We start from the raw sequence: 14868 nt of genomic DNA, 5'->3' as shown, positions 1-14868 counted from the left end.
CAATTATGTTATATCCAAAATTACACTACCACAGGATTTGTAAGATTTATCCTTAGCAACCATATGTTAGTAAATATTGGACCTAGAGCTTTGAAATAGCACACATAAATGACTAAGAAAGTTTTCATGCTGAGTTATTGAGAATTCAAGTCTTTATGCCAATGGGAAGGTTTCTTTGACAGATTAGAAAGGCTATTCATTTACCTTGAAACTGCTCTCTAAATTACAGGCAAATATATGAAATAAATAAAACCAGAGCTGGAAAGCTAGCTAAAAACCCAACTTGCCAGTACTTACTCACTTCATAAGAGGCAATATCTGTTCTCAAGGGCAACATAAGAGGATTTTTTAAAGTTCATGGAAAAGGGATATTGTGAAAAAGTACATCAATTTGAAAATGATTTTGCATAAAAATAAATGTAACATCTACTTCCATTTTCCATGAACTGCTTGGAATACCCTCACATGTAAACGCTCTGCTTTGGCTCAGAAATAAAAAGAGTATTTGTAGAACCTCACAATGTTGGTAGATACATCTTAATTATCTTCCGAGATCTTGTTTAAGAATCAGGCATCTAATTATCAAGCTCTATAATCGAAACAAAAGAAATAGTTTTGAACCAAATAGGTGATTGCTCCTAAATGGTCAAAGAAATCTTGAGCTTAGATGATATTACTAAGTTTCCCAAATAATTCTGTACACATATTATTTCATATGAATCATGTTTCAGTTTCTCCTCAAAGCATTTTTGTCTCTAGTGGTTCATTGGGATAGTACTTCAATTCTATATCTGTTAAGCATAAATTTTCTAGTGGTGCAATGTTGTAAAATTAAATTCTAGCCAATATGGCTTCAAATACAACATAAATGGTATATTCCTAGAGGTCAATTTCCATTCCCATAATTGATCAGAAGGATGTTGAGTAGTGGCTGATCAAATAATTAATGAATTGGGTGCAGCTTTCAGAGTAATATTTTTTTGAAAGTGTCTTGCTTTCCTTACTGCTAAAAATGTGCTTTACAGCAGTGTTGGTAACAGCTAGTGACGGCCAAATGCTTTCAAGAAACTCAACATAGTCTATTGAGAGCATTCCCTACAAACAGGGATATGACTTTCCCTCCATATGTTATGTAGCGTGCTTGTGACACATTTGCTATCACTTTCAAAGTCATGTGTGTACCCTTTAACATCAGTATTTGCCCTCCCAATGGGACCTATTTTGGTTCCCAAAGTGGGTCGCCAGTCCTCTCCCTCCATGCAGACAGGTGAAGTGGTTAAACTAGATGACTATAAATGACGGTAACATTGCTTCTGTGTGTTAGGTTAAGGACTATTTTTTTCAAAAGAAGGCATGAGAGGATTTACACTGGGTGAAATGTTTCATGGTCTTTGTGAAATGATTACAAGCCAATTGATCACTCATTGATTCATTAAATTAATGAGAATAGAACCAGGGTTCTCCATGAAATCCTTAGAAAGTTGTGCTGTTGTCAGTCGAATGCAGTAAGAAATATCATTTTCAAAAGCATAACAACTGATAATTGGTTAACACAATTCCTGAATTAGTGGCAACTAATTCACTGATAACTTTCAATACATATTCCAATTATAAGCTTAATCAATAGACTGGATCCTACTCAGTAACAAGAATCATAAAAGATTTAGTTGATTCTTGTTATTCCTAATAGTTTTGTTTTTCAGAGTCCTCATGAACAGTAAAGCAGCTCAACACTGAACCAGTTAATACAGGGTTGCCTCTGGCCACAAGACTTTCACCAACTTGTCAATACATAGACTTGTTTTGCCTATAAATCTAGAAACATCTACTTAACATCTATCATTGACACATTCACATTGAAATTATGGCCAATAGCATTATAAACTGTGACGGAAAGGTTATCTCCACTTTTTCCTATGATTTCTCAGACTTCTACTTAGGAACATTACACAGCACTTCAGCCTGACATTTTGGGGCCTTAAAAACAGGGAAATAACCAATAAAAAGCACAAAATAAATGAAAATTATAGCTCTGTGTAAACTGTGAAAAGGTTACTTGTTCACAATCAGAGAGCTGAAACCTTTTCAAGGTCAGTTGAGAGTGTGCCCATCAGGAGTGCAGATCTTTCCCTACTCTGCATGTCTGCACAAGACAGAGGGCACCACATGTATTGATTCTGGGTTTACAGATAAACTGTTGTGAATGGGAAAATCTGCCAGTGTGAACCTGTGAATAATGAAGAGCAACTGTACCTTTTTGCAAACCCATTATTTCATGAGTCTGTCTTTTGCACACAAAAGAAAATTTGACCTATGACATTAATAGCTCTGTTTGTAAGGACACTGAAAGCTACACAGAAGAATTTGGTAATATCACCTCTTATAGGTAGATCAGGACAAGGCAGTCCAACAAATATTTGCATTCAGCACTGGGAGACAATTGTACAGGCAAGAAAATCCCTATTTTTCATTTCTTTGTTGAATATAATACACTATGAATTATGGCAATAAGATACTCCTGACGAAGATAATTGCTTTGGAGGACAGGGGAAAGTCCTTGAGTATGAGGAGTCCTCCTCATAGAAATCAAGGTTGCCTAAGCACTTTGGAAGTCAAATATTCGTCTTTAGTATTTGCCAGAATGAGTACATTAGTAATACTTCTTTTGCTTTAAGGACACTAACCAGGTAATTTATCAGTTCTCAACAGTAGCTCAAGATTTTGCTTGAGTTTTTTTTTTTTTTTTTTTTGCAATACTTCCTATTTTTCCTTCCTTCACTTTTTTTTCCTTCTTTCATCTTTTCCATCAAAACCTTCCTTCCTCATCCAGTTCTTGGCATTTATGATAATATGACTTTCGAGAGAAATTGACTACAAAATTGAAAACCACCTAATGTCTCAGTGTTAAAGGGTGCATTATGGTTTGGAATGTGATATTACAAAAACATGAATATTATGTGGCTCAAAGTTAAAATATGTCAACATTGACTTATTTTTTGCATGTGCTTTATGGCATAAGTAAAAAATGCAGCTGGAAGATTACAATGTTGAGAAACTTTTTTTTTTAAATCAATGTTGTACCCTTAAAAACAACTCCTGTTTGTAAAATGACATGCCATAAACTTGGAAATGAAAGTGTTAAAGCATCCTAGTGACAGGGACACAGGGTAACTAACGCTGGCTTTCAAGCTCAAAAACCCCAAGAGTGTTGATGGTTTCATGGTAGTTATAACAACAGCTACTGCTTGGGCAATTATAGTTGGCCAGGCACTTACATCACTCAGGGCTTTAACCCTTCCACCTCAATGAAGCCATATGATCCCTGAATACACTTTTAACCATTTTCATTCTACTGGTGAGAAAAACAAAGGACTCTGAAGAACATGCCCAGAGTTGTCAATCAGCTTAGAGGGTGTAGATTTGTGATTGAAATTCTAGAGTATGGGTCCAGAGTTTTGGTATAGCTGGTAAAGCCAATGCCTGTGATGCTGGCATCTCACCAGTGTGGCAGTTCTTTTCTCAGTTCTGCCACTTCTGAGCAAGCTCCCTGCTAATGGCCTGAGAAAAGCAGCTGGAGATGGCTCAATTACTTTGGCCCCTGCCACCCACCTAGGATACCTGGAAGAAGCTCCTGGCTCCTGGCTTTGGTCTGGCCCAGCCCCAGCCACCACGGTGGTCATTTGGGGAGTTAACCAGCCAATAAAAGATTCTCTCTCTCTCTCTCTCTCCCCCTCTCTATCTCTCTCCCTCTTTCCCTTTCTCCCTCTCTCCCTCTTCCCCCCCTCTTTCTCTATGTGTGTGTGTGTGTGTGTGTGTGTGTGTGCATGTCTTCCTTTCTCTCTGTAACTCTTTCAAATAAATAAACCTTTTAAAAATATAGTTTCCCCTTTAACCTAATGTAGAGTGCCTGAAAAATTGTGTGGAAAAAAAAAAAGACACAGTATCAGGCAAATCCCAAATAGTGACACACCCTATTCCTTAAAATTCAAAATTATTATTCTCAATGGGTGCATCAAAGGTCTTAAGGTTCATTAAATATGCACACTTCAAAGCCCAAGTTGCTTCAGGAAACATTTTTCTCCCTGTGCCACTCAGCACCCAAGGGTGTAAACACTTCTCCGCTGGCAAGCTGGACCTTCCCAAATGCGGGCAGCATCTCTGCTGCACAAATGTACATCAATCAATTTTTCAGTTACCCATTCTGGAAAACAAACAAAAACCAGTTAATATTTAGCAACAAGACACATGGGAATAGATGTTCTTGTGACTTTGGTTTTTGTTGTTATTCTCTTTACTACTTTGGCTTTGCTTTTCTTTTACTGTTGTATAGTATGAAGCTAGCTGGAGTCAATGATTTGATTTCGAGAACACTAAATTATATTCCTTCCACTTTTCATCTCCTACTCTGTAAACAGCTGTTTAGGGCTCCAGGGGAGGAGGACATTTCTGTGTGTGTTTATATCATGTCCCTAGCACCATGTCCCACGCTATGCAGCAGACACTCAAGGGTCCTTATTGACTGACTGTTTTCTGTTTAAGATTGTTATTCAGTATTATCTCTTTTAAAAAATCTCTTCCAAGTGAAAGGCTGAAAAAAGTAGTCATACACTGAGAAAGTAAGAAATCAAATAAGAAACATAATGTGATGTATATTTAAGATTTCTGTGAAAGAGTGAGAGAGAGACAGGTATCTTCCACCTGTTGGTTCACATCTCAGATGGTCACAACAGCCAAGGCTGGGCCAGGCCAAAGCCAGGCGCCAAGAACTCCGTCCTGGTCTCTCCCAAGGGTGTCAGAGGCCCAAGTATCTCTTTTTTTGACAGATGAGTTAGTGAGAGAGAGAGAGAGAGAGAGAGAGAGAGAGAGGTCTTCCTTCCGTTGGTTCACCCCCCCAAATGGCCACTATAGCCGGAACTACGCTGATCTGAAGCCAGGAGCCAGGAGCTTCTTCCTGGTCTCCCATGGGAGAGCAGGGGCCCAAGCACTTGGGCCATCTTCCACTGCCTTTCTGGGCCACAGCAGAGAGCTGGACTGGAAGAGGAGCAACCGGGACTAGAACCTGGTGCCCATATGGAATGCCGGCGCTGCAGACGGAGGATTAATCAAATAAGCCACAGTGCCGGCCCATATCTTTTTTTTTTTTAAAGATTTATTTTTTTATTTGAAATATGAGTTGCAGCGAGAGGTAGAGGCAGAGAGAGACAAGTCTTCCATCTGCTGGTTGATTCCCCAAATGACTGCAATGGCCGGAGCTAAGCGGATCTGAAGCCAGGAGCCAGGAGATTCTTCCGGGTCTCCCACATGGGTGCAAGGGCCCCAGGACTTGGGCCATCTTTTGCTGTTTTCCCAGGTACATTAGCAGGGAGTTGGATCAGAAGTGGAGCAGCTAGGATTCAAACCGGCACTTGTATGGGATGCCGGTGCCACAGGAGGAGGCCCTGCCTGCTACAACACAGCGCTGGCCCCAAGGGGCCCAAGTACTTTGCCATCAACTACTCCTTTCCCAGTGCATTAAAAGGGAGCTGGATCAGAAATGGAGCAGCCATGACTCAAACCAGCAGTCTGAAATGGGCGCTGGCATGACAAGTGGCACTTGGGCCTCTGCATCAAAACAGTGGCCCTGTGAATGTGTATTTCTATTACACCTTCAGGGCAAGGGGTCACTCCTTACACCTCAGTGTACTCTCAGCACATGGCGCGCAGCTTCCGCCATTGAAGGGGAGAATGCTTGATGATAACAACAGAGGATGGTGTGATAACGACAGAGTTGGAAATCATAATTGTGATGCCAAATCTGTTTTCACGTTCATTCAAAAAACAAGTAAAAGCAAACACAAAAGAAAAACTGAATATAGCCATCTAAGAAAACGTTTGCTCATCTAGAATATGGACTGTGAGATGTAACTCCTGTGTTATTGGCACACTAGTTGCCTATTAAGTCTAAAAGGACCTCTTTTTCTCAATCCTAAATTGGTTTATTCAGAATGAAGAATTACTCTAAATGCCTTGAGGCACAATGGGGAAGAGGCTGGGTTTGGAACCGTGTTTGTTAGCGCTGCCTGTGCTCGGCACAGGAAATCCTGTCCACTTGAACTTGCATGCCTCACTTCATGTTCTGGCACTATGAAGAATTTTTATTAGCAGCTCTGAGTAGATAAGAGTTCTATAACTTTACAGCTTATGGGGAAATTTTCAACTATCACTGAAAACAAGATGACTTCACGTCTGAAAATTGACAACATATTCTCTGGGCTATAACAAGAGGTTATAACCTAATGGCAATAAGAAATCACTTAGCTTAAGTTGACTATAATAAAATTGATAACCTGAACTGTCAGCTCATTAATAGTGGATTTTGTGAGTACATTAATGGCAACTGCTAATTTAAGGAAAATAAAGTATACAATGTCAGTATGTTATATCCCTTCAATAGATTTTTCATACTAACACAATCAGAGAAGCTCATAGCACAGCACTCATGGATGTCACTGTTGCTATTGTGCTAGATCAATAGATAGATAGATAGATAGATAGATAGATAGATAGATTCTATACCCAGAGGCCTTTCTCTTGGGCAAATGAAAAGGCATTTAGAAATATTTTCAAGAATCTTGCCTCACCTAAAGCTTGTTTTTTAATTGGTAACAGTTAAGGAATTCCAAACCTTAATATATAGTCTTCGAATGCATAAAAATCTTATTTGATTTTTCTTTTCAAGATACCCTGTAACCTATTCTTGGGAACCTTAGTATTGATCATTAGCAATATTATATTATTATCTTCAGTTCATTTTCATATGAAGACTGCAAAGATATCTTGTTACATGTTCCCACAATATCATAGTTAATATAGTTAGAGCATTGGATAGAAATAAAAAGATATTCATTATTGTTCATTGCTTTTAAATCAGCGGGAGCAGAGAACTGTAAATAAGATACAAACAAAAATGCCATTTTGTTGTTTTTATAATGAAATCTTGGCATTTTAAAGTTAAACATATGAGTAATTTGTCCATTTGCCATATCTCTTCTATGTGTTCATGGCCAAAATATTGTTTCTTGGAAGTTGAATTCCCAAAACAATTGTTATCAATGACATTTACTGTCTCAATCAACATAGTGCTTGGGAATATCGTATGAAAGCTTGCTCAGAGTTTTGAAGCCAATGGGAACTGCTGTGTTCCTGATGATTATACTATTGAAGAATAAAATACCCACAAAAATTTTGATGAATTGGCACTATAGTCCATAATTTGAACCTTGGCATTTTCTTATACTTCAAATTTCTTAATAAAATTCACAGACCAGTCACAACTACAATCAACATAAAGCAATTTCAAAATTTTGAGTAACTCTCGTAATCATAGTGGAAATTTATCTTTTGATTTGATTCACCCACCTTTACAACACAGTTGAGGAAAGGCTGTTAATATATAGGATATATATATATATATATATAAAGGAAATATACTGCAAATTAGAGTGTGTGTCTGCGTGTACTGTTGCAGTGGAGGCAGGGACTGACTGACTGAATGAATGTGTAACTTAGTTTGCAATTACTTTTACGGAGGCACTAAAATGCCATCAATCAGATTTTTGAGTTGGTTATCTGGGAAATTTATGTAGCTATTTGCTTTTTGATCAGCTGTTCTTATTATTTGAGGCATATAGAGACAACTTTGGTGGTTTCTTGGTAGTTATTGGAAATATATCATTTTGGGAACACAGAGAAAGGAGCAATAAGAGTCCTTTATGTGTCCAATATCCATTTGTAACTGGTTAGGAACATTCTTGGTCCCAGCTCAAGTGACTGAAGAGAAGTACAAACAAGGTCAATTTGGGCAGCATTTTGCTTGCATAACTGAAAACACAGCCTCACGGGTAATAGATCATCTGGCACTATAGTATCATGGGGGTAGGGGAGTGAGGTCATAGCTGTGATAAAGTCAGGCTACTCCTGAGCTGCAGATCACGTGGGAAACTTTCACCACCAGTGTGGCACAGGCATTGTCCAGAGAGATGTAAGTGCTGAAGTCAGACCACGGCAAGTCCTGGAGGAGACACCACAGTGGGAAAGGAAGCGGGATAGCACAGATGCACTAGGGTCATGGTTATTTATAAAGTGACACAAAATTCTTTCAGTGTTTAACAAGCTGCTAGGCTCTTCTACTGTATGAAATCTGAATATCAAGCTTGTCCGTGGCTTAGTTTCTCTAGGATAGTGGTTCTCAAAGTGTAGCCAAAGGACACTTGAGCGTTGCTAATGTCCTTAGGAGAATCTATCCAGTTCTCCCTATTCAACCTCCTATCTGGATGGAGTTAGAGTTTATGCTTATGATTAAAACAAAATAGCATGGAGCAACAGGTTGAGTGTTGAAGGAGATGTGCAAATCTTCTCATCTTTTACTCAGATGGACATCAGAGTGAGGTTTGTTTTTTTTTTTTTTTTTTTTTTTTCATTTTGACAGGCAAAGTGGACAGTAAGAGAGAGAGACAGAGAGAAAGGTCTTCTTTTGCTGTTGGTTCACCCTCCAGTGGCTGCCGCGGCCGGCACGCTGCGGCCGGCGCACCGCGCTGATCTGATGGCAGGAGCCAGGTACTTATCCTGGTCTCCCATGGGGTGCAGGGCCCAAGCACTTGGGCCATCCTCCACTGCACTCCTAGACCACAGCAGAGAGCTGGACTGGAAGAGGGGCAACCAGGACAGAATCCAGCACCCCGACCGGGACTAGAACCCGGTGTGCTGGCGCCGCAAGGCAGAGGATTAGCCTAGTGAGCTGTGGTGCCGGTGCAGAGTGAGTTTTAAAACTGCAAAACAGTGCCACTCTTCTCCAAGAAAAATCTCTTTCAAAAATATTATATTATAATAAAAATATAACATGTTTGTAAACATGCTAGTTTCATTCAATTTTTTAAAATTATAATAAATAATAATTTTAAAAGAATAAAGGGATCCAGAGGCTACATGGTTTGAGAATTTGAACAGTAAGAATTGTAGGACACAAGAGGAATAGGACCTAACAGTCCCAACACCTACTCAGCATTCCAGTTGTCCCCTGAAAGATCAGTTACTAACTTTACACTAGTCCTGTGTTTTCATTCATGTGGAAACATGGTCAGTAGCTTATATTTATATTTTAAAAGTTTGTTAGTTTTCACTAAATCTCAGTATTAGATTTTTCATAAAGAAATGCATTCCAAACTATGTCAATAAAATTATTATCAAATTGCCAACCAGAAGAAAACAGCTCTAAATTAAAACTCAAAATTTAATTAGTCTATCAAGTATCATATTTATGGTATTCCTAATACGTTTGCCATTTACAAGTTTTGTATTTAAGCATTTCATCAGAAATCCTTTTCACATTATCATTTTTTACTTGACTTTCAAGACAGAGGAATAGGCAGTATTAGCCTGGATACTGCTTTTTCAAATCCTGAAGCAGCAGAATTTAAATTAATATCTTAAACTTAAGACAACAGTGATTGAAAAATAAATCAGTGTTTTATATCTGAAGTCAAACATCCCAAAGGATCTCCTTACAACACTGAGATTCCAACTCCAGTGTCAAGGTAAAAGAGAAACAAAATCGCCCATCAGAAATGGAGTTCAAGGAAAGTTGCATGTGTCAGTCATGACACTGGATTAAAAAGAGAGACAAATTCTCTCTGAGGAGCTGACCCAGTGTTCTTGCTTTGATTAGCGCCTTTATTCATGCAATCAGCGTGGTCAAAGACCTTAAGGAGAGAATGTAGCTTTTACTCCCAGGTGACTAACAGGAGCAAACACAAATTGTATTGTAAGATATCATTCATTACATGAGGAGAACCAATTTCAGAAGTATTGAAGTGAGGAAAAACATCAGTGCAAAACATGTGTCTTAAAATCAATAAAATGCAGTAATTAGAATTTAGTTATATATAAAATTAATTAAAAATGGTTTGTATGGAATTAATTTGGATTATTTTATACTTCATCAGTCATGCACATATACTTTGAATTATTCTAGCAAGTTAAATGTAAGGGGAAATAGAAACAAAACAGATAGAATGTGGGTTCACAAAAATTACCCAACATTTTAGTTGTGTCTATTTCAAAGACCACAATCAAGATGTAAAAAACTAACAGGCTGATTCTCCAACCAAAATATTTCATAAGCCTATTTCTAAAGTATGATATTTCTTTTCCTTATCTCTTTCCTTGTGAATGTCTACACATGCAGAATTTATTTTTATTTATTTATTTATTTTTTTTTTTTTGGTCACAGATAACTTTGGTATGGCCTCTTGGTTCTGATAGTTCAATAGGAAAATCTATATAGCTCTTAACTTACAAAGATGAGAAACAAACCTCTAATAACTATGTCTGTGGTCATATATTTGAGTGGTGGTTAAAACACTGCTTGGGCCAACTGGGAGCATGTGGGTTGCAGTCCCAGCTCACATAGGATTCCTGCTTCTTGCTAATGCACACCTTGGAGGCAGGAGCACACAGCTCAAGCACTTACGTCCCCGCCACCCATTCAGGATCCCTAAACTGAGTTTCAGACTCCTGGCTTTTGCCTGTCCCAGTCCAGGCAGTTGCTAGGATTTGAGGAGTCAACCAGCAAACAAAAGATCTCTGTCTGTCTCTGTCTTCCTGCCTTTCAAATCAAATGAAAACAAATCAATAAAAATTTTAAGAAAAAAAAAAGTACTTCTCTATGATATGGTGCTCTGGGTCCTACAGTTAATTCCACTATCATTTCATGCCATAGTACCTATGGTGTTTCTCTTTCATTGAACCAAAAGCCTTACATTTTTTTATATACAATAGCAAAATGGCAGTGTAACTCTGGATTTATTTTCTGTTTATTATTTCGGTTTCCAAGAAATGCAGACTCAAGTGAAGTGTCCTGCTATAATTGCCATTTATTGTTTGATAGTAGTATTACAGATTCTTAGGGAGACAGGAACTAAATGTTCAGTCCTTGCTAGGTTACGTAGTTGTGTCTCAGGACATTGGGTTATGGTCTGTGATCTGAAGTTCTCTCTATTCAGTAGATATTGTATCCAAACCAATTTCCAAAAGTCAAAGGAGTTTTTCTAGACTGTGGATGTTTGGTATAAGTTGCATGTGATGAACGCAATGAGGCACCAGCTATTTTCTGGAGGCAATGAGGTTACTTGCATATGCAGTAATTTGCACACAAAAGACACATGGATCAATGCCCCCATTTCTTTATCAGAACATAATATAAACTGCCTTTCTAAATTTGAAAATATTGCAATTCTTGCCTTTTTTATTAGCTTCCGATTCTCAGCGATGATTGTGTTTTTCACATCTTACTATAATGAGTTGTAGATTATACACTACTTGAATGTAACTATATACTTAAGCTGGGAGATTTGAGACCTGCTTGGGAATACTAAAAACAGACAATCTCAGAAACTGTAAAATGGCTAAGGTTTTGCTGAGAACAATACTGACACCCTATCTTTCTTACAACTGCTCTCTCCGTATTAAAAATATAAAATGTTGGGCCAGTGCTGCAGTGCAGTAGGTTAATCCTCCACCTATGTTGCCAGCATCCTATATAGGCACAGGTTCTAGTCCCAGCTGCCCCTCTTCCAATCCCATTCTCTGCTTCGGCCTGGGAAAGCAATAGAAGAAGGCCCACCTCCTTGGGTCCCTACACCCGCCTGGGTGACCTGGAAGAATCTCCTGGCTCCTGGCTTCAAATAGGTGCAGTTCCGGCCAGTGCAGCCAGCTGGGGGAGTGAACCAGTGGATGGAAGACCTCTCTCTGTCTCTCTCTGCCTCTCCTCTCTCTGTGTAACTCTGACTTTTCAAATAAATAACTAAATCTTAAGAAGAAAGCTCTTCTATTGAAATTAGGGCATGGGCACAAAATGACATTTATTTTAGTCATACAAACAACTCCATTCCTTTTCACAAATAAAAAGTCCTTATAGAGGACCAGAGATGCTTTCCCTGTCTTACCGGAAAAGCAATTCAAGGAAATCCAGTCCCCAGTGGCTTGGGTCCATAAGCTGGCCTTTCTACCAATGTGTATTAGGAGGCAAAATGCCTTTTATTTTCATTGTATATATCAATTTTCTTCCTCATTACTCACCAACAGGCAATGTCCTATTATATATTTTATATATATATATATATATATAGTCAACAGGAGACCAACAGCACATACTGAACATATGGGCATATGCGTAAACATGCATATTTGCAAGTAGCTTATTGGAAACAGGATGAAATAAATCTCAATATTTCCTTGCTTTTTTTAAAATACAAACATTCTTCTATCCATATTTATTTCACTGAAAATATTTTCTAACTCATATCTTTATTTTATAATTCTTATACAATTACAAATCAGTTCTTTACGGTTATGTCTTTCAGTGACTTCTTTTTGGGTTCAATTGTGGTTAAAGACAGAAGACTTAGTGCGTGCAGAAATGAGGCCAATGTTGAAGTCCTATACTCCTCTTCCAGTTCTTTCATCCTGAACACAATACAGGCCTGCTCATTGGGCCCTTTCAAGGCCATTTGGTTTTCCATGGGGATGTGTGTCTCTCCGCTCTTCTGAGCAATGACAAGTCTCTAAGCACAAGCTGTCAGCCAGGACTCACCTCCCCTTCCCTGGGCCAAGGCCTCCCATTCTGGGTATATTTGCCTTGATTCTGGCGCTTCTTTTGTCCTCCATCTGCGAATTTGCACAGTAAAGGCTCACTGGGGGCTGGAAAGACAAGAAACCAATTTTACATTAGCAAATTCCCCTTCAAAATAAGTGATCATTTGAGTCGCAGTAGTGCTTTGTAATGAATATCTTTTGAAGTAACATTTTGGTTCTGGAGAGATATTTGGCCCCTTTCAGTCTTGGCTGCTGTTCTAACTGGGCTTCAAAACGGTACTGGCAGACCTTAAAAGAAGATAATAAATATTGCTGAAAAATAATCAGTCAAGGCAGAATGTGAACTCGCCTTAGAAGTAAAGAGGCAAGCATCCGCCCTGCTAGTCGTGTTACAGACATATTCCTGATTGCTATTTGTGTGGGGCTAAATATTTCTCCCTCTGGCAACTGTGCTTTCCCTGTAGGAAACACAGGATTTGCTTTTGGAAAGAGACGGAGCTCTGTCCTAAAGAGGGAGATATTTGGCTAATTGCAACCAAAATTAGCTTTGTTTTCTCATTCATCCTCTGCATTTCAAAAAGGCTAGAAGCTGATCCTTCACCCAACCCTTTCCACTCCAGTAAAATCTCATCAGCATCTGAGGGGGAACAAGTTAGTGAATATTTAGTGAAGCCACAAGATAAAATATAGTCAAAGGCATGGTCGTAACTCATGAATCATAGACTGATTGTCATGGTCTTTATGTGAATTTATTTTCTAGGAAAAAGTAACCAGAACTCTTCTTTCAACTGAAATATTACCAGATGGCAATTTCTGAAAACCCAACAGGGCAGAATTATTTATTCCCTGGGGACTGATGTGCGCCTCTACATTCCTTCCCCAATGGAAAATTCTATTTGCCTAACAAACTTGGTCAATACATTGAGGTGGCTGGGAGGGTTGGTTTGTTAGTGCGTGCGTTTGAAAAAAGTACATATCAATTCAAAGTTTACAGTCTGAAGATGAAAGGAGATCCTTCTTCCATCTCCCCCTGAGAAAATGTGTTCTGTTGAAAATTGGTTGTAGTCATGGCCTTCAATCCTGGCCCCTCCACGCATTCCTGCCCTTGCCAGGTAATTTTGTGGAGCTCACTCCCCAGCTCTTAGTCTGGCCCCATGGGAATGACTTTAGCCAGGGAGATGTTAGCGAATGGGATATAAGCAGAAGCTTGATATGGATGTAAGCATTGGGGCTGTCTATTTGAACACGCCCAGGCCAGGCTCCTGAAGCAGGGAGCCATCCTTAACGCCAAGGCTGTTATTAGGTCATCAATGGTCAGTCACCAGCAGCACCTGCCGGGATGCAGAGCTGACCCACAGTGCACCACAGAGAAACCCATGAGCTCAGGTGTTGCCAGTCAACGTGACTCCACCAGTGTGTCAACTAAAGAAACATTTATTGCTTCATGTTGGTAAGACTTAGTAATTGATACATGTCATTGTCTTAGTAAACTATTAATGCATTCCCTTCAAACATGCATTCTTTTCTATTCACATTGCCAGCTAGCATTGACTCATCAGATAAAGGTTAAAATTACTATGGAATTCTAATTGTTTCCAAAATCATTAGTGGAACAAGAATAAAGGCAATCAGGTGTCTACAAACATGTCTCTAAAACTACATTTTTCAGATTCATTTGGCTGTAAGTGTCGTCATGTTTTGCCCAATCCTTTCAGCTCACTCTTAGCTGCAGATTTCTGTTCATCAGCACTAGAGGAAACAGCTCTGAGAGACAGGGTCACCACTGACCCAGAAAAACGAATAATCAAATATGGTTCCTGCCCCATACAGAACACACAGCTCTGTACAGCAGTCACTGCTCACCCATGAATTCTAGTGCTTTCCAGAATTTTAGTTCCTTTGGTCAACCATAAATGGAAAATTTCAGAAGTCAAAAACGTAAGAGTTTTAAATTGTGAGCTATTCTGAGTAGCTTGATGAAACCCTGAGCCATCCTGCTCCTGGAATTATCCCTTTGTCTACTGTATCCATGATGTATACACTACCCCCCATTTAGTCACTTAGTAGCTGTCTGAGTTAGCTCAGTGTTTGTGATCAAATAACCCTCATTTTCCCTCTTGATTTCATGGAGTGGTCATCATTAGAACCTGCAGCTGCCCTCTGAGAACTGCAAAAGGTGTTCATGGGAGGATCCATGTTTCTAAAGTGACTCTCGTGCAGCGACCATGGGGCCAATCC

General features: G+C 39.1%; 1 protein-coding gene across 20 annotated transcripts in view; it reads right to left on the bottom strand.

The window, feature by feature from the left end:
• RBMS3 (RNA binding motif single stranded interacting protein 3) overlaps positions 1 to 14868 on the bottom strand; it is a 1614135-nt gene that overhangs the window by 137136 nt on the left and 1462131 nt on the right. For all 20 annotated transcript variants that reach the window (XM_070072887.1, XM_070072888.1, XM_051858897.2 and 17 more), the window contains one exon: positions 12629 to 12735. In XM_070072887.1, coding sequence (XP_069928988.1) covers positions 12629 to 12735 — 107 coding nt within the window. The remainder of the gene's footprint in view (positions 1 to 12628; positions 12736 to 14868) is intronic.

Source organism: Oryctolagus cuniculus, chromosome 4 (genome assembly GCF_964237555.1).
Source record: "Oryctolagus cuniculus chromosome 4, mOryCun1.1, whole genome shotgun sequence".
Lineage (NCBI taxonomy): Eukaryota > Metazoa > Chordata > Mammalia > Lagomorpha > Leporidae > Oryctolagus > Oryctolagus cuniculus.
The sequence above is the reverse complement of the archived record's forward strand: the minus strand, read 5'-3'. Positions and strand labels throughout refer to the sequence as shown.